Source organism: Parambassis ranga, chromosome 10 (genome assembly GCF_900634625.1).
Source record: "Parambassis ranga chromosome 10, fParRan2.1, whole genome shotgun sequence".
Lineage (NCBI taxonomy): Eukaryota > Metazoa > Chordata > Actinopteri > Ambassidae > Parambassis > Parambassis ranga.
Window position 1 is genome coordinate 13,063,099 of NC_041031.1, and position 24,559 is coordinate 13,087,657.

The following is a 24,559-nucleotide window of genomic DNA, read 5'->3' on the forward strand; positions in this document are numbered from 1 at the left end:
AACCTATACATTTTGAAACCTATAAAAGCATAGATAAAATATGAGCTTTCAGTGCAACAATGGTTTATACAAGAATATGGGCTAGTTAATGTTACACTGCATTTCTACTGCATTTAGAGAAATTACTAAATATGATGTGTTTTAGTAGTGTCACCATATAACATGAAAACATGTCTGCTTTTTCATGCACTTTTTTTTGTTCTTTTCATTTTTGTTGATATAAACAGCACCAAAGCCTTTAAACGGGATCGAAGCCAATCAAATCGTTTGACCTATACTGAATTCACTTTTTGTAACTGGGTACTATTTAAGAGTGAGCTGCTGTAACCACTTCTGCCACCAAAAGTATAGCAAAGCAAATACACAATTCTATCGGTGTCCATTTGATGTATTAATTACTTCACATCACCTGCTTACTGTGCTAGCATGCACATGGTGATAGGGTGTCTGTTAATTAGGCTGCTTGACAGTGTTTGTGTTTGATAATGTTGTTACCAGTAAGGTAAAGTAAAGGTACAGACAAATGAGAGTATATTTATGAGTATAATTCAGTATATTATATTACCCATATATCCATATAATGTATTCATTAACTGCTGGATTTCTGTTAACACTACAGTATATTGTTTCATCAAAGCACATTCATTCTCTTTCTATATGTTTACTGATACACAGGAGTGTATACCTCAGACATTTAATAAGGAAGGCCGTGTGCCTCAAGCTTTAGTCCATTTTATTACATATAAATGAATTGTTGCTGGTGCACTTCCTGGTGCCAGTGTGCCTAGGGAATCCTTCTGTGTAGAGTTTGCATGTTTTCCTCATGCCTGTGTGGGATTTTTCCCCTTAAACTGACTTCCTCTCGCTTATTAAAGACATGTCAGGTTAGTTAGGGGTTCTAAATATGCCCTTAGTGTGAGCATGAATAGTTGGTATAGGCTCCACCTGCTTCCCCTGACCCTGTACTACAGGACAAAGCAGGTTCAGAAAATGGATGGAGGGATGTATTGTTGCTCCATCATAGTTTTTCTATAGGTAAAATTCTATGCAGCAGTATACAGCTAAGGTAAGCTGCAGATTCAGGTCAAAATACACACGTTGTTGTAAAAACAGACATAACAACAGCTTTAATGTCATGGGACTGGAAAGCATTCGGTCAAGATCAGATTGATGCTTTCAACACAATGTGAGCAGTCTTTGTGTGAACCGTGGCCTCGGAGGATGAAGTGACATGCTTTTTAAATCACATCGTGCTCTATGACACCCACCCTAACAGGTTTTACAGTCAGGTTTAACAGCAACATATCACTTCCACCTTCCCGGCTTAGAGAGCTCAGTCATTACTCATCCAACCGCAGGAGGCTTGTCAAGAAAAAAAGAAATAATGTGACGTGACTTAGACAGCAAGTATTTACCGTGCTTTTGTTTTGTAATGCATATTAAAGCTCACACTAACATCGTTCAAAGTAGATTCAATCTCAGGTCTTTATTGTCACAAAATACTGCAGTCCTACTCACATCATCTACAACATACAATATCAGCAGATCCAAAGAAGGATGGCTGCAAAATAAAACATCCTGAATCATCTGACCGTCAGAGCTTCACCTGTGCTTGTCAAGCTTTATGATAAATATAAGTACGCCACCCAGTGGTTGAATTAATTAGCAGACACACATTTGTGCATGTCTGTATATCATGCAAACAATTACAAATTACAAACAAACAAATAATTACAAATAATGTTAATAATTTATTTTTATTTGTTGACATCATAAGGACTAACACTGTATTTGCTGTGGTTTTCTAGTCTATCAGCTCCATTGACAGTGTTTTATGGAATATAGCCCAATGCTGAAGAAATCCAGAGTATTTAAAAACATATTATATTTAATAATTCCATAGAATAAACTACATTAGTGGCATATATTGTGTAATCTATTCAAAAATACATTTTAAAAAGTAACCCTGTCATCCTGAGTAACATTTTTGTGAAAGCAGCATTTTTGCCACAAATGCAGGATGTGGTCCCAGAGTTCCTGGTTGCTTGAATGCAATTGTTTTTGCAGTTGAGAGGAAGGAAATTATCGGGAGTTTCCTTTAAAAGAGGAAAGTGCCCCTTTCCTTAGTGGAGAAGCAAACATTTCTGTAGTGAAAAAAGGAACACGGGGAAAGAGAAAGAGTTGGAACTGTCATGCAGATCGTCTCTGCTATTCCTTTTACATGATAACTCTGCTGCTCGAATGCGGATAAGAAGCACTTAGCAGCAGTTTCTCAGGTAAGAGGAAACTTCACAAATTAAGTAGTGATTTTTCTATAGTAGGTCCTTGATTGTGATCAAATGTATCTAAACCTGAACATGCTTTGGATTTATAAGCTACAGTAGCCTTGTCTGCTATAGTTCAGCCTAAGGTCTGTGAATCATGAATTTTCATCTTGTTCCCCCAGACTTGTGTGGTGAGTGCATGGCTGCATCTAATTTTAACATACAGCAGAATAAGGAAGTGAGAAAAAGATGTACATGTCTGTGTGTGTTTGTTCTCATACAGCCTAGTTGCTGGGCTACAGCCTCCTGTTAGTCTCTGCCTAACAAAGCATAGAATTTGACACAGGAGATGTTTCTTTCATCTTTGCAATATGTAGTTGATATTCATGTGGTTGTAGCTGTGGGTGGAGGGGGATCCCATTCATGTTCATGTATTCCATGCTTATTCAGAAAAATCCAATGAACATGCACAATGTCTTGACTGTTAGATCATTACTGACTTTCTATAGCAAGGCAGGGTTTTTGTGATTATTCATCCCTGTTTGTGTGGCTTTTTATTGGTTTGACCCATTTTAGTAATACAGATGATTTATGTAGCTACAGTTAAAGGCATTCACCTCGATTGCTAATGCAAGCAATGCTCATCTACCTGCCTTGCATACTCAAAGGATTTCTTGTGAGGCACGTAGGTACGTTCAGTGGGGAGGCAGATGTTGGATGATAATGTGGTTTACCACGCCAGTCTGACATCTGACATCTCATGTGTCATGCGGCGTGTAGCCAGATGGTGTCCTTGACTTCTGTAGGAATAAAAGAGGTTACCCAGTGTGATGGCTTGTTACTATACATTAGATCATATCTCACTCTAATGGACTTTTATTATCATGGTGCACATCAACCTTGTACACCTAAAGATATTCTAGAGACGGAGATTGTGTCTGCATTTCTGATGAAACTGCAATTTCAGTGTGAGTGTGTGGGCTTAAACATGGGGGAAATTAATGAAAATTACTCTCCTCTGACTACAATACAGCACATATACAAAATCATTGTTTCTGTATCTGTGTTTATACATGCTTATGATCTTTAAGTGATGAATAATTAATCCCTCAGTATACAATAATATGAACAAAAATATTTGATCTTTATGTCTGTAGTTAGCAGTGTTCGCTTTCAACTTGCCATTTTTATGTGTATTTAAACATTATGCATTATAGCGCTTCATTAGAGCGGTTATGACATCATATTTGTACCCCCACATAAAAAAAGATCATGATCAACATACTTAAAGATCTTGTTTTATTTAATGACAGGAACTCATTTGGTTAGACATGACTTTGATATCTATTGTGTCAAAGGGGTGAAGGTCTAAGCTGCAGTAAAACCAAGATGGCTTCCTTTATGGAACTCAGTAGTCCCACAGGTGGGAGACGTACACTGATCCTTTTGGGTTTCACACAGTGAAATGTAATGAGAAATATTTTATATGCAGAGAAAATGTCTCATTAATAATTCAGTGATTTTTGCCTCTTAGTGTTTGAAACTCATCCGTTGTTATTATTAACATAAACACTTGTGTAAGCAAAGGATGATCCACACACTTCATTCAGACCTACAGTGTGATGCTTTGAACGGAGCATGTTTTAAAGCTCATTTCCTGCTTTTAGAGTACTTACAGAAAGTAATTGTCTCTATACTACTCATAAATAGCTCCTAAATTAATCTTTTAATTAGTTTATGCTGTCCATGGAAGTTATTTAAACATATCCTAGATGACAATTCAGTGTAATGCCTTTGTTTCTAGCCCAGCAAATAACATGTACAGTTATGATTTAGGTAGATCTCATTGAGTTCGAACCGGCCGTGGGAGGAGGTGGAGGCGGATGAAAGCAGTTTGAGTGCTAAGTTCTCCTTTCACCTCTGTCATAGAAGTGGGAATTAGGAACAAAGGATTGTGCTGCATTTTCATTTTCACTTGTTTCACAGGGATATGAAGTTAAGCTTGCTGTAAATGTGTTTTGCATTGATAGAAGCCATAGTAAAGCCAGTGTTGGTATATGGAGCTAAGGTGACAAGCATTTACACTGATGGAGTCATTCCCTCTTAGAAATCCATAAATCCTGACCAGACGCTTTTGCAGTATCAAGCAGGTAGGATAAGGGTTGTTGTGTTTCACAGTCTCTTTCTGGTTCACAATTCAATTCAAAATCCAATTACCACATGCCCCAGAGGAATTCCTTTGACAACAGGATCATAACAAAGTACTTAAAACATCAAGATCCACTGGTCCAATAGCAATGTACTGCAGAGTACCCTGCACCACAGCTGTCCACCATGTTGTCATATATCAATAGATGAAATGACAGTTCTGCTGTCACCCTCACTTTCTGACAGTGTTCTAGTGATGGATCTATTGTTAAATAACTTTCGTTTCCTGATGTCTAGGCTGTGTACACCTTACTGACCTTGAAGGTTCATCACTATGTAGTTTTGCACTTGTAGAGGGCTTTCAAGACAGGAGAATATTTTTTCTGCATGGCTACCTACAACCCCCCCCCCCACCACCACCACCACCACCACCTCCCCCCTCCACCCCTGGGATTCTGTTTGATGTGAGAATAGCAGACTGCACAAATGTGTTGGTATGAAATTAATTTCTCCCATCTTTAACAGGGTGAGTGTCTTATTTATGAGAGAGATATTAATATACCCCAGCTTTTCTGTTTTTTCATGCGCATCCCTATACATTATGTATTAATGCACCTACAAATAGTCCTTATAGTAGAGAGTAGTTACTTGTAGTCTTCCTCTGTCCCTCCTTCAGCAAGCAGTGATTTACTTTGTTAAGGTGTGACCTCATCATCCTGGCTCCATGATACCCCACCTCCCCCTAGCAGCAAAAGAGCAGGCAGCACTGTTATCTCTCTCTCTCTCTCTCACACACACACACACACACAGAAATATACACACAAAACAGCAGCAGAGGGGTCTAGGCAAGGCTTGGAAGATTTTCTCATTTTAGTCCCAGAGTGTATGTGTCTGTCTCCTGGAGTGTGTGTGTATGTGTGTACAGAAGAGACAAGAAGAGACAGAGAGAGAGAGAGAGAGGGAGAGAGAGAGAGAGAGGAAGAGAGGGAGAGAAAGCGAAACAGAGGAGGCGAAGGGGAGGGGAGTGTGGATCATGCATGTGCATTAACTCAGCTCCAGCGGCACAGCAGCAGCAGCAGCAGCAAACAGAAACAGCAGCAGCACAGGAGGGAAAGAGAGAGAGAAAGAGAGACAGAGAGGGAGAGTTGGAGGGAGGGTAGTAGTCTCAGGCACAGGAACAAAAGCTGCAGAGAACTGCTTTCCATCTCCACTAAAAGAACAACGGAGGAGTATTAGAAGGAGGAGGGGGTGGTCATGATAGTAGTGAGACAATAACGGAAGAGAAGAGGCAGATTGTAGTCAGTGAGGACTGAAACCCAGGCTCTTCTCTTCTCTGCTCTCCATGTTTTTGGGGACTCAACGTACCTTTGCCTTCGTCTCCAAACCAAGAGGAGGATGTCTTTGTCGGGGAAGAAGGAATTTGACGTGAAACAGATCCTCAGGCTCCGCTGGCGTTGGTTCAGCCATTCATCCCAAGGTTCAGCTGGTGGTGGAGGCGGTAGCGTTGGCGGTGTGGGAGGCTACATCCAGCAGGATGGCCTGGACCACAGAGGAACGCCTGTCCAGGGGCGACTGAAGAGCCACTCAAGGGAAAGAGGTGTTGGAGGACTACGGAAGACCAACAGCCCGGTCCACAGCATCCTGGCACCAACTCCAGGGCCCATACCTGTCTATGTAAGAGCAGGTCATCAATCATGGCATCATCAGCAGAACTCCATCCAAGGTCTCCAGGTCAATGAGGAGTCTTCAAAGAGCACTTCCTCTCCCAGCACTACAAGGAAAGAAGACACAAACACGGGCCAAGAAGATGTGAAGAGCAGCACAGAGGAACCTGCAGAGGTGGAGGCCAGAGAGAGGTACCACTGTTAATACTGTGGCTGTCAGAAACATAGGACTCAGGGGCCCTTTGTGCCCCCTTAATCATTTTTTATCACATGCTGAATTACAGACACCAATTATGTGTTTCCCTTTTGGGAATGGGTTTAAAAGTGAAAGTAGCTTCTAATGGAGAAGACTGATGCCGGAAGCAGAACCCAATGATGAAAATGTTTTTTCCAGCCCTGCTTTAAACAATAAACATTTACCATCTGATATGCATGCATAAAATCCTCCCTGACACTAAATGTGCATGCAGATTATATCTGCTGCTTATGCTTTAATTTAGATGAGATTAAATGAGATCTGCACAGCCATCATCTTTCCAGTTTAGCTAGTGAGCTGCCACCATAGCTCACCTGGGGACAGCTATTTCTTATTGTCCACAGCATGTTAGGCAAGATAAACCAATAAAACATCCTTTTAATTATTCAGTGAACTGAAAGCTAGGATGGAGTCCAGATTACATGCTTTGACTGATTCCTTAGAGTATTTATTTTTTACGTGGCGGACTAATGCATTCTCCCATAGAGTTAGAAGTAAGTGTAGCGGGAAAAAGGTATTACATCACATAACACATACAGGACCTATAAAAAGAGGATGCAGAGCAATCACATGAATTATCTAGACTGCCAGCAACTACATCCACTTCATGAGCTAAAAGCTAACGTAGCTAGCGGCTGGCACAAGATATCGCATTTATTCTCTGGGTAAATCTTTTTATAAAATAATTTACAAATGACTTTCCCAGCTATAGATTCCACCCTCTGTTGTGTTTTTTTCCTCCCTGTGCCCCTACACCTGCTTCAAGGAAGTAAACAGGCTAGAAATGTGTGTGTTGATGCGTGTGTGTGTGTGCTGTCTGGCAGAACACTAAAAGCGCCTCACTTCGAGGATGAAAAGACCAAGTCTGCTTTTATCTTGTCTGTGTGACATTCTAAGGTGATTGGTCCTTAAGCTTTGCTGTGCTTTTGTTCTGTTCACCTGGTGATGGAACAAACAATGAAAGTAAATCTGTCCCTTTGTTTTTTATATAGAGCTCACAGTGGTTATTCTATGTAGTGCCAAAAATATGTCAATATAGATTAAATTAATACCGCGAGCATTGGATGGCATGGTTCCCTGAACAGAACATGAATTATTCTGAGTTAAGATAGAGTTTTTGAATCAGCTCGACGTTCTGCTCTTCGCGTTGGCATAATCGGCAGATGTTCATGTTTTCGAGCCCCTGTGTGTGAAAAGTGCATGCATAAAAGATGTGCCTCAGAGTGAAAATGTGTAACTCTCTAGCTCTGAGGGACTGTGAGTTCACGCCGGGCCATGTAAAAATATAGCACAGCCATCATATTTTTTGACAATGATACTGAAATATTGAAATGGTTCAGCTCTGGATCTGGATCATAAGATCTATCTCTGCTTCAGCTGACTTTATATTAATTTATAGATTTAATAAGCAAAGATGATCAAAACAGTGCATTTTATCATATATATCTTTTGCCCGCCTACACACAGAAGACACACAGAAATTAAATTGTCCATTTAAACAGCCATGATTAACGACAGGCACTTACATCACTACTCTTTTTTTAATATATATATATAATCCATAACTTATTATTAATTGGAAAAACAGCAGAAATAATTAGTATGAGCAGTTATGGGGGAAATGCATAGCTTTATAATACATAATTCTTCTTTTTTAGTGCTATGCTTGATTGGAATACACACATCATTAAGTGTGAAGGAGTTGTTGCTGGGAATAACTACACCATGCTACATGGTGCATGGTGTGGATGCAGCATATATCATGGTGAATCAGACCAGAGACTGTGTGACACATCGCGGCTCGCATGTTCATCTGCAGCTAAGCAGATGTGTGGATGTCACTGAGATATGCACATTCATTTACTTCACCAGCTGGGTGGCCCTATTACGTCTCATATCATAAATCCTTGACACATAATTTGTCACAATCCCTCAGGCTGAGAAATGAGAAATGAGTTCTGCTGGCTGTAATAAAATACAAAAAATAAAGTTTTAGCTGTCCCTCTGTAGTTGGGAAAATATGTGTCAGTCAATTTTCCTGGGCTGTACAGTGATTTGCTTCATTCACACAGTTTTAGCCCATCAGTTTTTCCCAAATTTTCATTGCTTTGGAATCTTATTGCTGTTATTAATATTTCAGATTGTTGTCAAATGGAATTATCTCCAATGAAAACAGCTCAGCTCTCGTGGTTGTACCTTTGCAGGGGTGAATACAGCATAAACAGCAGCTTCACGTAAAGGATTCTGCTTGAGTTGAGGATGTCATATTTCATACATGTGTATTAGGTCCACATAAGTTAACCTGCATCGGAGCAACAGGGCGATTATTAAACAAATTCATCTCTGCCTTATTTGAGTTTTGTGCTAGGAATAATCCGCACCGACAAAACCAGATGAAGTCAGTGACTCATTTATGCCGTGCTGCTGTAATTATTCCATTAGCTGTCTCCTGTATTTAGTTAACCTTTCTCAGTCAAGTGAACGCCACATACAGTATCCGCAGAGTTGTTAAATCCAACGTAATAAAGTAAGCAGGGTATGATGACACCTTGTTGTTTGCAGCCCGTACATACGTATCCATATACAGGCCTCATGACTCTCATCCTAATAACCTGTGCCTATCGTTGACTGAGAATATATGAGAGAAGTTAACCTGAATGGAATGGAAACCCTGACCTCTCCCACATAAACACTAACAGAGACTTGAGTCAGCAGCCTCTTAGTTTGAATGATATATCAATTCCCTCTCTACCGCCTTGGAAAAGAAATAGCACCACCTCTCTCCCCCCCTTGTCAACAGCAGTAATTCAGATATTTGTCGAATGCCTCATAACACCACAGGGCTTATAGGGCCTATGTGTGACACATCCAGTGGATGTATCCTCAAGATGCTGTAAATTACAAAACACAGTATATATGCTGTAATCTCAAAACAATACCCCAAGGGGTTAAGGGATTTTATGATTGCATATAATAAGCTGTGAATGCTGCTCTTAAGGAAATCAGCATTATGTGTGCAGATGGAAACTTAAGATGATATCAGAACAGAACATCTTCATGCTTTAGGCTGCACACGATTCATCATTTATCATTAAATCATTACATCATTTTTTTATTTTCTAATAGTCTCAGGCACCATTTCTTATGAATATCAATAAGTATTATTAGTCAGGTCCACGTCTGAGTTCAGCTGTGTTCTTGTATGCACCAGCACCAACAACATCAGAAAATATAAATAACCAAAAAATATGAAAGTCTAGAACAAATGTAAATAAATCATTACTAGCAACAGGAATTACAAAATATCCACAATAATACAGACAACTTCAAGTCCTAAGTATAGTGGTTTAAGTACTTTTAATTATTTCTGCATACCCATAGAGAGGTAGATTCGATTGATGTACTTTATTGATCCCACAGGGGGAAATTGTTATTGTTATTGTATATGTTACAGCAGCAGCCGCAAGAATATAACATCTGAGCTCATTGATGTTTGTTTAGAAACAATGCTACTGCTACTACTGAAATACATTAGCTTAAAGCTAAAATTTGGACATTTAACTTTACAGTGGCAAAAGCTTTGCTGCAGTGAGTGTCCAGATGTTAACAGGGTGATCTGTACGCAGCTAAAAAGGTGTCTTGCTAAAGCAGTGCTACCAGAAACTGTCCAATTGTTAGTAGAGGACAACACAGAATAAAACAAATCTCATTATGTAATCTGTTGTTTTTGGTTCCTAAATTATCATCAATTGTTCCTTAAAACATAATGAAGTCAGTCACATGTCTTCTCCCACCAACCCACACTGACAAATAATATGTAAATGTGATACAGTATGTGCAGCTCCAGGATCCACTGCTGTAGTGCTGCAGACTAATTTGTTTTATCCACATACATTAAATGTAAATATATTATAGACAGTCTTACAGTGATGACAGTCTCACACACTTTGCAACTTACCCTGCCATCAGCAAAGCAGCAAGATGCTTTCTGCTAAGATCTGCACATTTTTCACTTAGAGGACGCCCCCAACCCCCAGCACACAAGTGTGTCTTTCTGTCTTTGTGAGGACGCTCGTATATATGTAATGCATCCTCTACCCTTTTTGCCCTAACCTTAACCACACTGTGTATTTTGCAGCACATTTCAGTATTTTCACAGGTTACAGTGTGCTGACAGTCAGGGCTACAGAAGTTAAAGGAGGGCCATGTCTTCCTTTGTACTCTTGGTGCATAGCCGATTTTGAAGGCAGAGGTCCTCAGTCATTATCAATATTAAGCATGTTTGTCCGGTATAACAACAGCATCAGGAGGAAACCGTCTGTTGGTGAGGCTTGGTGAGGTAGGAAAAGTGCAGGGAGGAAAATCTATTTCAGAGCAGACTTATCATCTCAGTCTCCCTGCGTGGATCAAGTTATTACAGGCAGTGAATATACTTCTCTCAACACAAAGCTTAACAGCAGTATAGTGACTGTCAAAAGTACAGAGGCGTAAAGATCTCATGGAATATATAGAGCTGGCACATGCTGCACAGGGCTTTGTGCGAGATGTTGGATTCTCAACCCGACCCAAGCTGCTCAGCAGCCTTCTAGGGGGAAAATGGCTTATATTATGTGTTACAATCCATTTTGAAAGATACATTTCCCATTTGGCCCGGGCAGGCACGACTCTCACTCTTGTAGAGGGATGAAGTTGACACTAGTTGGAATAAGACTGAGATATTCAGCAACACATCTGATACATAACCTTTGCAGCCAGGGGCTAATGTGGGCTGACATAACCCTCTTGAGGTGTCTAATGTTCATTAATATTCTAAGTTGCTGTTTTATATGTATTCAAGCTGGATTTGTTTGTAAAAAAAAATTGCTTATGGACACAAATTTACACAAAACAGCCGGTATTCTTGGCAAAACAGAAAAATACTGCACATCCTCTGCTTCGAAATTTGTTGAATATGCAGTGTCTCAGATGCAATTAATCAAATTGTGGTGTGATAGCTGTGAGAAGGTGTGAAGAGCAAATGACAAGACTTCAGGTGATGAGAAAAGCTGCTGTAAAAGGAGGTGTGATCAGAAATGAAGCAGTTTTTCTTATATATTTGGTAGACTAACACTCTCATGGCTGTGAGAAGACTGAAATGTAGTGGTTCTCCATAAAATACATGTCTGTGGTCTATTGGACTTTGTCTGTAAATGTGTTCTGTGTGCAGCATTGTCTCTGCATCGGCTTCTCTGAAGCAAGGTGTTCTGAGGTTTTAGTGCCTCAAATAAAATTGGGCTATACCTTTGATGCTGCGACCCACTACTGGTAGCGAAAATATACACCTCAGAGCAAATTTACTGCTCCCTAGAATGTGATACCAAAGCAATTAATGTCGGAAAGATTGGTAGGCAGGAAAAAAAATCCTTACAGCATGCCTTGGAGCCAATACAAAGGCAATGCATCTCGGTTTTATGGCCCAGTTGCTTATTCAGTCTTGTTTGGTGTTCCTCTCCGAGACTACGGAGTCAGTAGGGAATATCATGACAAGGCAATAAATTACTCTTGCATTTAGCATAAATTCTCTCAATAAAGATTAGACTATAGGTTACTGCTGCATCCAGAGTGCAATATAAACATTCCCGATGGGGAAATTGTTGTTGCTTTTGGTAATCAAGAAGGAAAAAGTTAGACGCTAGGCTAAAGAACTTTATAACAGTGCGTTAATCGGGACATCAATAAAAGCCGCTGCCCCTCCATCCTTTCCTGCAATATCAATCTCAGTATGTGCCAATACTTTGTGCTGCCAAGCGTTACAGCGTTTTCAGTTCATTTGTATCGACAAATCTGTAACTTTACCAGTTTATATCAGCGTATGAGCAGTAATGAGTGTGGAAAGTAAAGTGTCGCTTTAAATAGCAGCAACATTTATTCATTATTATCAGTCTCTGCACAGCAGAGGGACCATGAGATGACAGTAAATTCCCTTTAGAGAGAGGCGGCTTGGGTGTTTATGTAGCATAACAAACAACCCTAAATGTCAAAGAGTGGACTTTCTCTATGAAGGACACCCGAAGTATTTATTTGCCACGAGTGTGAGGGATTACTCAGATGTCTGTGAGACTGCATGTAATCTAGCAGCCTATGGGGACTATGCCACAGCACAATGCTGCGAGAAACAGACCGGTTCACTTGTTAAGTCCTTGTTTTTGTTGGAATACACACATGCCCACTCAGCTATGCAGATGCACACAGAGCAGACACAAAAAAGAGGCACTGTGCACTGTCTGTCTGTAAAGCTGTTGCATATAGATTGTGGTGCTAGCTTGTCCCATTGGACTGTGGCTCTTAGTTATCCACTTATGTACGGAGTTTAGTCCATAACAGTTTTAATTTCAGCTTAGAGTGGCAAGAAAGACACAGATGCACTGTAGGGAAAAGAGGATTCAGGAGTGCCATGTGTCCAAATAAGCTCTTTTGTGTCTTCACTAATTTGGCGCTTATCTTACTGTGTACAGCTATTTAATTTCCTTTTTTACTTCAAACTGGGACAGGAAGAGTAAACAGTGAGTGATGATAATGAATTTGTTTAATGAATCCATTGTACTTAATTAAAAATTCCTCATTAATTTCACCACTTGCGCCTCATGTTCCGTGTGTATATGCCTTATTGAGTTCAATTTAATTTTTTATTATGTTTGTTTTATTTTATTCTGTTTGTTTTTGTTCTTTCTTACAAAAATTTCTTACAAAATTAATACTAAGGGTCAATCCCAATACAACAACCATTAAGTTAAAGAAAAATAAATAAAAGAGACGTTCTAGCAGCAGCACATGGGTTCTGATGCACTGCCAAAGTCTTCTTTAATAATGTATAAGCACAGAAGGTAAAGATGCTGCAGTAGTGCAGTCAGGGTTAATTGCTTGCATCCATTTTATTTAATCACACCACATGTCTGACTCACTCCCTCGTTTGCTTGTTTCTCACAGGTTGGTTCTGAGCACCTTCTCCAGAATGAACACCAACTCTTCCGATGAGTTTTTCCAGGCCACAAACCATGCGGAACAGACGTTCCGTAAAATGGAGACATACCTCCAGCACAAGCAGCTGTGTGATGTCCTGCTGATAGCAGGGGATCACAAAATACCAGCTCACAGGTTGGTGTTTGTGCTTCTGTTTGCTTTGATTACATTAATTAGATCTGCATCTGCTGAAGAGTTAAAGAAGCTCAATCTGTCGACATTCCATTCGGTAGGTGATGCACGCTTTGGTCTGCAGACATTCTAACAGTCTGGGGAAATAACTGAGTTGCTTTCTGAAATACCAATCAAGTTTCTTCTGATATTTAGGTGACCATGTTGACAGGAAAGCTATGCAAACCCTGTGTTCACTGGTTTGCATCTAAATATCCATGCTTCTGTGATCTAATTGCACCTCATCCCTGCATTACCTTTGATACACAACCAAGCGTAGAGGTGTCAATATTTGGGCAGCCAGCCCTCGTTCTAACAGAGCGGATCACATGACAGCCTCTGAATGCAAAGAGGCTGTTGTGTTCACTGAGTGCACATTCTGAGACAGACCCTTGAAACACAAACCAGAGTGCTCCACCAAGACAGAAAATAAGTATCCTAGTAACCTAGTTGGGTGAGCAGCAGCACTGCCTTTTCTTCAGTCTGGCTTTATATTTATATTTATAATCTCCTTGGAAACAACCGTATGAAACATAATAAATGGCACAAATATGAATATAAACATAACAAACCACAAGACTGTGGAAATATTGGGTGTGTTGGATTTGCTTGCTCTGACATATGATCTCTCCTTTCCTTCATGAGTTCACTTTGTTATATGAGCCAGATAAATGAGTTTACATAATTAGAAATCTGGCCTTTGTAGCTATTAGCAGCATGAAGTATATGGGATAGAATCATTCATCATACACGGACTGAAGTGGAATCATACACATATCGGGGAGGCTACAATTCTCAGAGTGACCTAGCATGGTGTAAAAGCACAAGTATAAATCACAATTGGTACTGAATGGAATTATTGCACTGACACTGCAGTGTGATAAATACACTGTATGATCATGACACATGTGAGGAAGTGAAACATTAAATCATCTATATAGCTATTCCTCAGACACAGAAACGTAAACAGCTTTTATTAAATGGTTCCTCCTTTCATGGCAGACTGGTCCTGAGCGCTGTGTCCGACTACTTTGCTGCTATGTTCACCAGCGATGTGAGAGAGGCAAAGCAAGAGGAGATCAAGATGGAGGGAGTGGACCCGGAGGCCCTCCGATCCTTGGTTCATTTCGCCTACACTGGTGAGTGCTCGTAAAGACATTCACTGGCTCTTGTAAGTAGTTATGGGAGTTCTGAAATCCAGTGTGATTAAAATGGATCAATAAGACATTTCATCACTGGGCTGACTGACCTGGCAGCACTTCAACATTAAATTGCATTATGTTGCCAGGCAAAGGTAAGCCTCCATCAATTAGAGAATTCTGGTGGTTGCTGAGTTTGTTGAATGTGCAAAGTACATAAAAAAACAGCTTCAGGTTAATGTATTTATCTTTGTATTTATTTTCTGCTATATAATATAACAGATTAGAAGTACTTTATTCATCCCAAGCTGGGCAATTTCGCTCTTGCAGCAGCAATATAAAGGCACTCTGCATGCTAAAAATATACCTCTAACAGTATAAACATTAAACATATTTTACTGTAGTAAGGCAGTAAGGCACAACATTAAAGTGTATTCTCCTTGTCCTGACATTGCAGGTGTCCTTGAGCTGAAGGAGGAGACCATTGAGAGTTTATTGGCGGCCGCCTGCCTCCTCCAGCTCTCACAAGTCATCCAGGTTTGCTGTAACTTCCTGATGAAACAGCTTCATCCCTCCAATTGTCTGGGAATACGTTCCTTTGCAGATGCCCAGGGCTGTGTGGACCTGCTCAATGTGGCTCATAACTACACCATGGTGAGACCGTGAAACGAGTCAGACCACAGGTTTCATAAGATTCACACCAAAGGCAGGCCCCCCCGACCGTAGTATGTAAAATGCTTTTCCACATAATCTACATTTTAATCACCTACAGCCTTGTTTTTGAGAATTCAGTGCACATTTGAATAGAAATTGAATCGTTTCAGACCTTGACGTCAGGTAATTTTGTTCCCATCGGTAAGAGATACCACGTTGATTGACACATATAGAAATACATTTCTATATATTCCTGCAGGTAATATTTGCAGTAGATTAAGATTCATCCACATGTTTGTCAGATAATTTCTCGCCGGTCATGCAGAAGTGACAGTGTGAGGCAGGCGTTATCTCCTAAAGGACATCTGCTCACCCTGTTTACACAGTCCCCATCCAAGACCAGGAGGTTAATCTAATCATCAAGCTGCACAAGAGGGCCAACTTCCTGTTCAATCACTAGAGTAATGAGCAGGGAGAGATGTGGGCTTCCTGGAAGACTGTCCTCTGCTTTCTGAGTGGACCGAGTCATGTTTTGATAAGCTTGGTTTTCCTATTTGAGCGAGGCAGCCAAGATCCGCTTCTGACACCCATTTCCTTTAGGAAAGAGTTGCCCTTTTAATGTTGCAGTGCACACAAACGTAGTGTTGAAGCTGACAGTGTTTCCTTTTGGAAATAAAACACTCTATATTAAACACTAAGTATTATAAAATGCAAATCCAAGTTTTGACAAACACAGCCTCTGTAATTTAGAGTTTTAAACTGTTCTTAGATGATAATTCTGTCAGCTTTACCACAATTAAGCATTACATCCCCTCCTCCTCAAAAACACAAGTGATAACAAATACTCCAACAATTACTAAATCAATTAGCACCCTTTCCCACTGATCTTATCTTTACTCACCAGAGACTTTTTAAAAGCAAATCCCAAAAATCCCTTTAAATAGTTATGAAACAAACTTAGCTTTGAATGTTGTTGTCAGCTGTCTGAGGCTGCTAATTGTAAATAATCGGTCTGAAGCAATGTCAAAGACTTGGAAGGGATTTCTCCTTCAGCTTTTCCAGCAGAGATCAATAGATGTGGCTCATGTCATTAAGGCTCACGTGTTAAGCTCTTAAAACCTGCTCCCATAATGAATCAGACCAGGACCCCTGTAATTGGTTGCAAGTTGATGATCTATAGCGTGCTTTGCAGTTGTTGAGCATCCACTCTACAGTGAGTATTTGATTTGGTGACGTTACCGTGGCAGCAGCAATAATGAATGCTCAGCTGGCTTATTCAAAGAGTAAACATGGCAGGATTACAGTCAAAGATTGCTGCGTATGTGTGTGTGTTTTCCATGTGTTGTAATGCCATAGATGCACAGAGGAGGGAGAGTGTTTTATATATCATCTCTAATGGAACTGCCCAGAGACAAAGACCTTGAAGATGTAGCCATGCAGTGCTGTATTATTGCTTGGGCTTCTGGCCAATAAATGAAAGATTAATCTTTAGGAAGGCCATAGAAAACAGCTTCCAGAAAACTTAGGGCTGGACACTGCATTGGTGAGATTGTAATGGCAGTCTGCAGAGCCTTGCTGTTTCTCATTACAATGGCTTCTAAAGGCTTAATGGTATCATGTATGATCAGCAGAGGAGGCTTTTTGGGAATGTTTTATGCCAGAGTGATTTGTAGCGCGTTGTTGTGTGGATCATTTTATTTAATGAGCTAAGTGAAACAGATGACAGCTTCATCTGTTCATCCAGAATTGATGTGGAATAGAGTTTATGTCACTGTGGTTATCAGTTATCGTAGATGAGACCCTTAAATTGGCAGCCTCTATCTCCTCCCTTTCGTTTTTTTCTTCACCTCTCTGTCCTTGTGCCACTTTGTCCCCATAGGGATAGAAACCCGCACACACACACTCACGCACACACACACACACAATGCTGCACCAACCTCAGCTAATAACTGATGATTATCTGTCTCCTCCGTGTCTCCTCTGCGTTCCAGGAACACTTCCTGGAGGTCATTCAGAACCAGGAGTTCCTCCTGCTCCCCACGGCAGAGATTGTTAAGCTGCTCTCCAGTGATGACATCAATGTTCCTGATGAAGAAACAATCTTCCAGGCTTTGATGATGTGGGTGAGATATGATGTCCAGCATCGACAGCAGGACCTCGGGGTGCTCCTCGCATACATCCGCCTGCCTCTTCTTCCTCCGCAGGTGAATTCTTTCTCCTCTTTTCTACAAAATGATGTTTAATTCAGTTTAACAACATCATGACACAGTGTATGACCGGCTGAAAACTGTCCAGCAGTCCGCGTCTCTTCCAGTTGACCACTGAAAGGCCACAAACCACAAAATTGTCAAAGATCAATTCATGCAAGTAGCCAAAAATATTCTTCCTTCACAATGGCTAACCACACTGAGACTTAGACAGCTATACTTAGGCTTACTATCCAGATGTTCCCATGGGCATGACCAAAGACTCTATCTATCTATCTATCTATCTATCTATCTATCTATCTATCTATCTATCTATCTATCTATCTATCTATCTATCTATCTATCTATCTATCTATCTATCTATCTATCTATCTATCTATCTATCTATCTATCTATCTATCTATCTATCTATCTATCTATCTATCTATCTATCGCTGCTTTAGACGATTGTTCTGCAAACATCTGCACACAAATAATAAAATAAACATTTTGGACAGTCTGTTATTAAATCAAAATGTCGTTCTAATCCAGATGGCAACATCAAAAAATGTGAAACTATTTACAAATGAAAAACATGTGGAAAATATGAACTAATACACAAGTTATTTCATCCATTGGCTTGGGAGAAGCTGTTTGCTGTGAGGCAAATAAACAATAGGAGTGAATCACCACTTCTGTCGAAACTAGTTTTTCAAGGCAAACAGAGCACTGCTGCTAACAGTACTTGCTGACAATATCAATAAATAAATAAATGCAAAATTTAAAATCATGAAAAATCAATGTTTGGGGTATAACATCCATAAAAAACACACCAACCTTGGAAAGAAGGATCTTCTTCCATCGTTGCAGTGTGGTTTCAAAATTACAGGAGAACTTTGAGATAGTAGTATTATATATGTATTGCCTTAAAAAGTATAACATGTTGGTTTACTTGAATGTCTTGATTGCTCATACAGCTCTGTGTGTTGGTAATGGATTCTCTGTTATGATGAAGCTTATTCGTGTCATTTTTTTGTAATGCAGCTGCTTGCAGATCTGGAAAACAATAAGATGTTCTCTGATGATCTGGAGTGCCAAAAACTGCTGATGGAGGCCATGAAGTACCATCTTCTGCCCGAACGACGTCCCATGTTTCAGAGTCCAAGAACAAAACCTAGGAAGTCCACAGTGGGTGCACTCTATGCTGTAGGAGGAATGGATGCTACTAAAGGTAGAGCTCAAAAAGCAGCTAATAGCTAGAAAAGAGAGAGAGATGTAACACGTAATCTGTGTGTGTTTTAGGCTCCACCACCATAGAGAAGTATGACCTGCGGACGAACACCTGGGTCCAGGTTGGAGTCATGAACGGACGCCGGCTGCAGTTTGGCGTGGCAGTGATCGACAATAAGCTGTATGTGGTCGGAGGGAGAGATGGACTCAAGACGTCCAATATGGTGGAGTGCTACAATCCCATCAGCAAAGTCTGGTCCACAATGCCGCCGATGTCAACACACAGACATGGACTTGGTAAGAATATAAACTTAGACATGCTACTTTATTTACAGAACTATGGTTTGTGCTGCCATTGCAAATATTAATTTTGGACAATTTAGCATCAGATATGCCCTCAACTAATGATTATTCTAAATTTTGCTGACTTTATTTGCTATTTTCTTGAATAAGTAATTTGTGATTGGCCTAATAATGTCAGAAATATGCTAATATTTTTAGAATATCATGGACATTTTCACATTATATGAATATACTAAACACAATATTTGACTGGATATAAAGAATATTTGCTATTTTTCCTGAATAAAGATCTAAAAACAATTTGATTAGAATGTTTAGAAATTAAACACTGTTCTCTTTAAGGTTTGAGGTTTAAGCTCAGTCAGGCAACCAGGATACATGCTCTGAAGAGTCACAACTGAAAGAAAAAAAACACACACACATACGCACACACACACACGTTTCTTTGACATGGACCTTTGATATTTTTTCATTCCTGTATCAAAGCTTGCCAAGCTGTGCTTGCTGTGCTCTTCCTTACCCTCCCTGCCCAATAAATCTCATATCAGAAGCGTTTTGATTCACAGTTGTCTGTGTGGCTGAACAGTGAGATCTTGTCAAAGCGTTCAGCTCGCTCACATAGTGTGGTCAGAGGTATCAGTGAGCACGGGAGATCACACTGTACAGATTACCTGTGTCGCCTTTGATCGTTCCTGAAGCAAATATAGCTTGCTGCTTTGCTTATCATGTGCATACTTTAAGTTTGAACTCCATCCCTGCATGGCTATTTCCTGCTGCGTGCATTATGAGTAAAGACAAGGAAAGTCATTTTTTTTTGTTCCAAAACACCATCAGGGTTAAAACGGGGATTAGTTTTAACTTTGTGTCTAGCAGTGGTTGTGTCATTCGAGGTTCTCTGAATGCAGTCTTGCCCCCGCTTTCCCTCGAAATAATTGAACTTTCGCCAAAGGAAATAAGAGCTGTAATATAAAAATCCATTGTGTTAAAACATCCTCTGCATTGTTGAAAACCGCTTTCCTCCGTGACTTGGGAGTGAGGAATAACAATGCAGTTTTATAGTCTTCCTGTTTTTTCTGAATAAGTTTGCTCCGCTGGATGACTCACTGCTTGGTTCTAAAATGAGAAATGTACCTCAGCCTCAGCTCTCTCCAAGAACTGTTGCAAGAAGATTAGGAAATCATTACACACCCCTTTAAAAAAAGTAGTTTTATTTATCCCTTATGAGCTAAATGATACAGTAATGGGATTATAAGAATACTATAAGATTTAAGTGAACATATAAGCCAGATGATTTGTTGGTCTAACATAGAAAATCCCCTTCAGACTTTGTTTGTCAGGAAGAATCAACTCCATCGACGCCATTTTGACTGTGATGTTGTATATGTTCGTGTAAAAAGTGGTTTTTGACTGAGGCCATAAACTTATCAATCACCCCCTGTGGTTGCACTACATGTTGCACATCACTGTTCTTATACATATGTAAGATGTCCCTCCCCTTTTTCATTAATTAAGTAGTTAAAGTGGTAAAATATTACAAGTACACTGCACTTTGGCTTTCTTGTTTAAAACTAAATGACCTAATGTGCATGTTAGGATCAAGTTATCAGTGGTGTAATGGTCTCTGCTCCTTTATTTATGTGACCATTCAGAGTCTTAACAGGTTTCGCTTGCTACAACACTTAGTTATCTTCACATAAAGTGATCATCTTGAGCCAGGTTAGACGCCATGTTTTGTATCAGTCTTCTGCATTGATCTGCCTGACAATGAACCACAATCCACTCTGCTTTGTCAGTCCGTCACACTGGCAGCCTCTGTACTCACAGTTGTTTCAATTTGTGTAGGCATTGCTGTGCTTGAGGGCCCCATGTATGCTGTGGGAGGCCACGATGGCTGGAGCTATCTCAACACAGTGGAACGCTGGGACCCACAGGCCAGACAGTGGAACTACGTGGCCAGCATGTCGACACCACGGAGCACCATGGGAGTCACAGCACTCAATGGAAAGTAAGTTAGAAGCATTCCAGCAAAACTTTCAACATATGGTGATGTAGAAATGTGTCTTTTTCTTTGACATGTCTTTTAGCTCTTAGCCCAGCACACATACACACAGTGAGGAGTCACTTAGCATGCACGGCAAAGCTTTGCTTGGTTTATTATTTTAAAAATGTAGTTTATTATTAACCTCCTCATATCTTTGGCCTTGTCAGTATAATTTGGCAATAACACCGGTGCGTTGTGCAGCTCACAGTGTTTGGATTAAGGAGAAGTAAAGTGCGGTATTAGTGCACTATTAGTTTGACAACATTATGCTTCTTGTATGCCCCTGTGGTCCTTTTGAGACAGTGTGGCGGTACAACAGTCAGCACCTCAGAGCAAAGGCTGATTAGTGTGGTAATTTATACAGCATAATCTAGACTCTATAAAAGCAACACTTTATGTTTTTGTATGTATTAAATGCCTGATTAAAAGTAAATTAAGCAAAGCACAGGCCAGCCCTCAGACTAATTTGAATATGTTTGTGTGCTGAAGGAGAAAAGAGGCTGCTGCTGCCTGGCTACATCCAGTGTTCAGTGTTAACATGGAGTTATTTTTGCAGCTGGGTCAAAAATAGACAACAAGGAGAGCCTCCACTTTCTACATGTAGGGTCTGCAAGCTGCAAGCGCTGAAATCACATTTGTGGAGAGGGAAAAGGAGCTCTGAAGATGGTTTACTTTACTTCTATAGGAATAGCCATAGTTTCTCTGTTCTGAACCATGTTGTTGAATCGCTCAGGTTGTTTGCAGTCGGTGGTCGAGATGGCAGCTCGTGTCTGAGGTCGATGGAGTGCTTCGATCCCCACACCAACAAGTGGAGCATGTGCGCGCCCATGGCCAAGAGGCGAGGGGGAGTGGGCGTAGCAACATACAACAATTTCCTGTACGCTGTAGGCGGACACGATGCTCCCGCTTCCAACCACTGTTCTAGACTCTCCGATTGTGTTGAGAGGTCAGTAAAAGCTGTTCCTCTGGAGAAATTACACAATGACTTGTCTGCGTGGCTGTTGATAGAACACAGTAATGGGTGGGGACGAGCTTGTTGACTTTCTCATAAGAACAAAAGGGAGTGAAGCTCTTCTTGATCCCCACCCTGTTCCTGCATTTTGAGACATGTCTGACATGATACTGCATGATACTCAGAATGAAGAGAAACAGGCTCCTCACATGGATTTATTTTTAGTATCTGGCACCATCTGGTGGTGACAGTACCCACCTGACTCTGAACCTGAGGTGAGGTGTTGGAGGATTTATGTACAGCCATGTTTCTTCACTCAAACATGTGCACATTTTCACATTCAAAGTTACAGCCTATTACTTTAATTGAACATTGAGATGTTTCTTTTATCCATATATCTAATATTATACAGTATTTATTAATTTCAATCATGTATTGTTTACATACTTTCACATTCTGTGCCATGAAGTCTTTGCAGTGTTTGCATTCACCACTAGTCCATGTCTCAATGCATCCAGCTACTGTTTCACAAAGACAAATGGACAAAGACAAATGGACCTTTTGTTTAATCAGTTTATTTATTAATGAGGGTTACATAATTATGATTTTTGACTGACTTGTATAGAAAATCTTGTTTCCCTGTGATGAAAACAGTTTTTTGACCACATACTTTAATTACAGGTATGACCCAAAGACAGACACGTGGACCACTGTGTCCTCCCTCAGCGTTCCTCGGGACGCAGTGGGCGTTTGCCTGCTTGGTGACCGGCTTTACGCGGTGGGTGGATATGACGGGCAGTCGTATCTGAACACCGTGGAGTCCTATGATGCACAGAACAATGAGTGGACTGAGGTAATCATTAACTCACAAAACAACAACAAAAAACAGTTGTTTTATTGAACTTTCGACATTTAACATGATTAAAATTTTAATAGCATTGTAGCTTGTTTTTGCCAGCAGTCATTGCATATAACCTCAGGGCTCATGTTATAACACCCTTCATGAGCATAAATCTGACCAAGTCACTGAAGTCCATCAATATTTTATGGCTTTTCTTTCTGCACTAGTGTTGTATATGTTTTTTCTTAGTCGTGTCTCTGTAACCTTCTTATCTACAAGAAATAAAATGGGATTGTTTGAAGACAGGCTGAGATGAGAAGGCTGCATGTTAACCCCTCTGTCTTCCTGCAGGAGGTCCCTCTCAACATTGGCAGGGCAGGCGCCTGCGTGGTGGTGGTGAAATTGCCTTGAGCATTTTGTCTCACGATGACAGCATGGGAAACAAATGAGGGGAACAGCAAGAAAGAGCGGACAAACAAAACAACAGATCAAGGACACACCAACAGAGAGTCACGGTTTTTTCTTTTTGTTTTTACTTTAACTCAGCTTTCCAGATTTTTCAGAGGGAGAGCCTTGCCCATAAACCATTGTTTCTGTCATTAGTGGACTAATGTCTGCCCACTGGGAAGGACTGGACGGCGCTGCACATTCTCTGCATTCTCAACCGATCAAGAATTTTCATAGACTTGGCTAAGCTGGAGCAAATCAGTGCCAAGCCTTTGTTGTTCTGGTTTGTTTATACTACTGTAGTTTTATGAAAAGTTCTGTGAATGTCTGCAAAGATTAAAAGTTTGCATTTTGAGTAAATAAGCCAGGCTAGTTTACATTTATACACAAACATTTTTAAACAGTGCCATCTCATACAGTATATATTTTTGGGTTCATATGTCTCTTTATAGCCACTATACTAAAAAAGAATAAAAAAGAAAAAGAGTTGCTATAATAAACAGATGTAACTTATGTATCAGTGTCTTTCTTTAATGGGTGGTCCGACCAGTGAAGACCACTGTGAACACTGAGGGTGAAGCATTTCAAATAAGCTATTTGCTAAATAATATATTTGGATTTTTTTGTTTGAGCCCGTAGCTACAGAACACCAAAGTCATTTGCTCGTCTTAGACGTCTTGTTACACGTTATATAAAGGTTTACAACTTTGTGAATTACAAAGAATATATCATATTGATATTTCACACTGCTGTACTGACATTTTTGTGAACTTTCATTTATTATTTGTCTTTCTTTTTTCCACGCAGGCTGGCAGACAGAATATTTTGTTTGATTTCTACAATGCCTCTTCACCTCATGGATAAATTCTTTAGAAATAACAAGCCTAATGTAACCAGTTACATGCATATTTTACATTTGTATGTGCAGCACTGGGAACCCTGAATTTTTACATTTGGAGTTGTTTCTTCTGCTCATGATCACCACTAACAATTTGTAACTGTAATCCTGAGGCCAAATGTTACTTTTAATGTTTTTAATCATAATTTTCTACAGCATGCAAGCCTATAATAATAAAAAAGGGACTTCAGTCTTCCTTTGCATGTTCAAATCCATGTTCAGAGCCGTGGCCCTGCACAGGCCACGTTTGGATTCCTCTTGTTGTTCTTGCTTTAAGTAAACAAAACTGATTCTTTGACTAAACAGTCTTGGAAGGTGCTTTGATGTCAGCATTAATCTTCATTTTTTTTGTTTTGTCATTTCAGT

The 24,559-nt window shown here is 40.1% G+C and overlaps 1 protein-coding gene across 2 annotated transcripts; it reads left to right on the forward strand.

Moving 5' to 3' along the window:
- The first annotated feature begins 2,139 nt into the window (after positions 1 to 2,139).
- On the forward strand, positions 2,140 to 24,411 carry klhl4 (kelch-like family member 4). 2 transcript variants are annotated; one of them, XM_028416770.1, is made up of 12 exons: positions 2,148 to 2,276; positions 5,804 to 6,268; positions 13,299 to 13,466; positions 14,505 to 14,641; positions 15,099 to 15,295; positions 17,287 to 17,499; positions 18,526 to 18,712; positions 18,784 to 19,008; positions 20,857 to 21,019; positions 21,789 to 22,001; positions 22,689 to 22,860; positions 23,200 to 24,411. In XM_028416770.1, exons 2-12 carry the CDS (start codon positions 5,808 to 5,810, stop codon positions 23,257 to 23,259), a joined length of 2,196 nt encoding a protein of 731 aa, XP_028272571.1. In that variant the 5' UTR covers positions 2,148 to 2,276; positions 5,804 to 5,807; the 3' UTR covers positions 23,260 to 24,411. The 2 variants fall into 2 exon arrangements, with proteins under 2 accessions (XP_028272572.1, XP_028272571.1); XM_028416771.1 differs by lacking the exon at positions 5,804 to 6,268 and having other exon boundaries at positions 2,140 to 2,276.
- The last annotated feature ends 148 nt before the right edge of the window (positions 24,412 to 24,559 follow it).

What these genes read in the sequence shown, in the direction of transcription:
- klhl4 (XM_028416770.1), top strand. Translation starts at nt 5,808, where the DNA reads ATGTCTTTGTCGGGGAAGAAGGAATTTGACGTGAAACAGATCCTCAGG. An exon ending in AACACACAGACATGGACTTG is followed by an intron (nt 19,009 to 20,856) that starts GTAAGAATATAA and finishes CAATTTGTGTAG; the next exon opens with GCATTGCTGTGCTTGAGGGC. An exon ending in GTCACAGCACTCAATGGAAA is followed by an intron (nt 21,020 to 21,788) that starts GTAAGTTAGAAG and finishes TGAATCGCTCAG; the next exon opens with GTTGTTTGCAGTCGGTGGTC.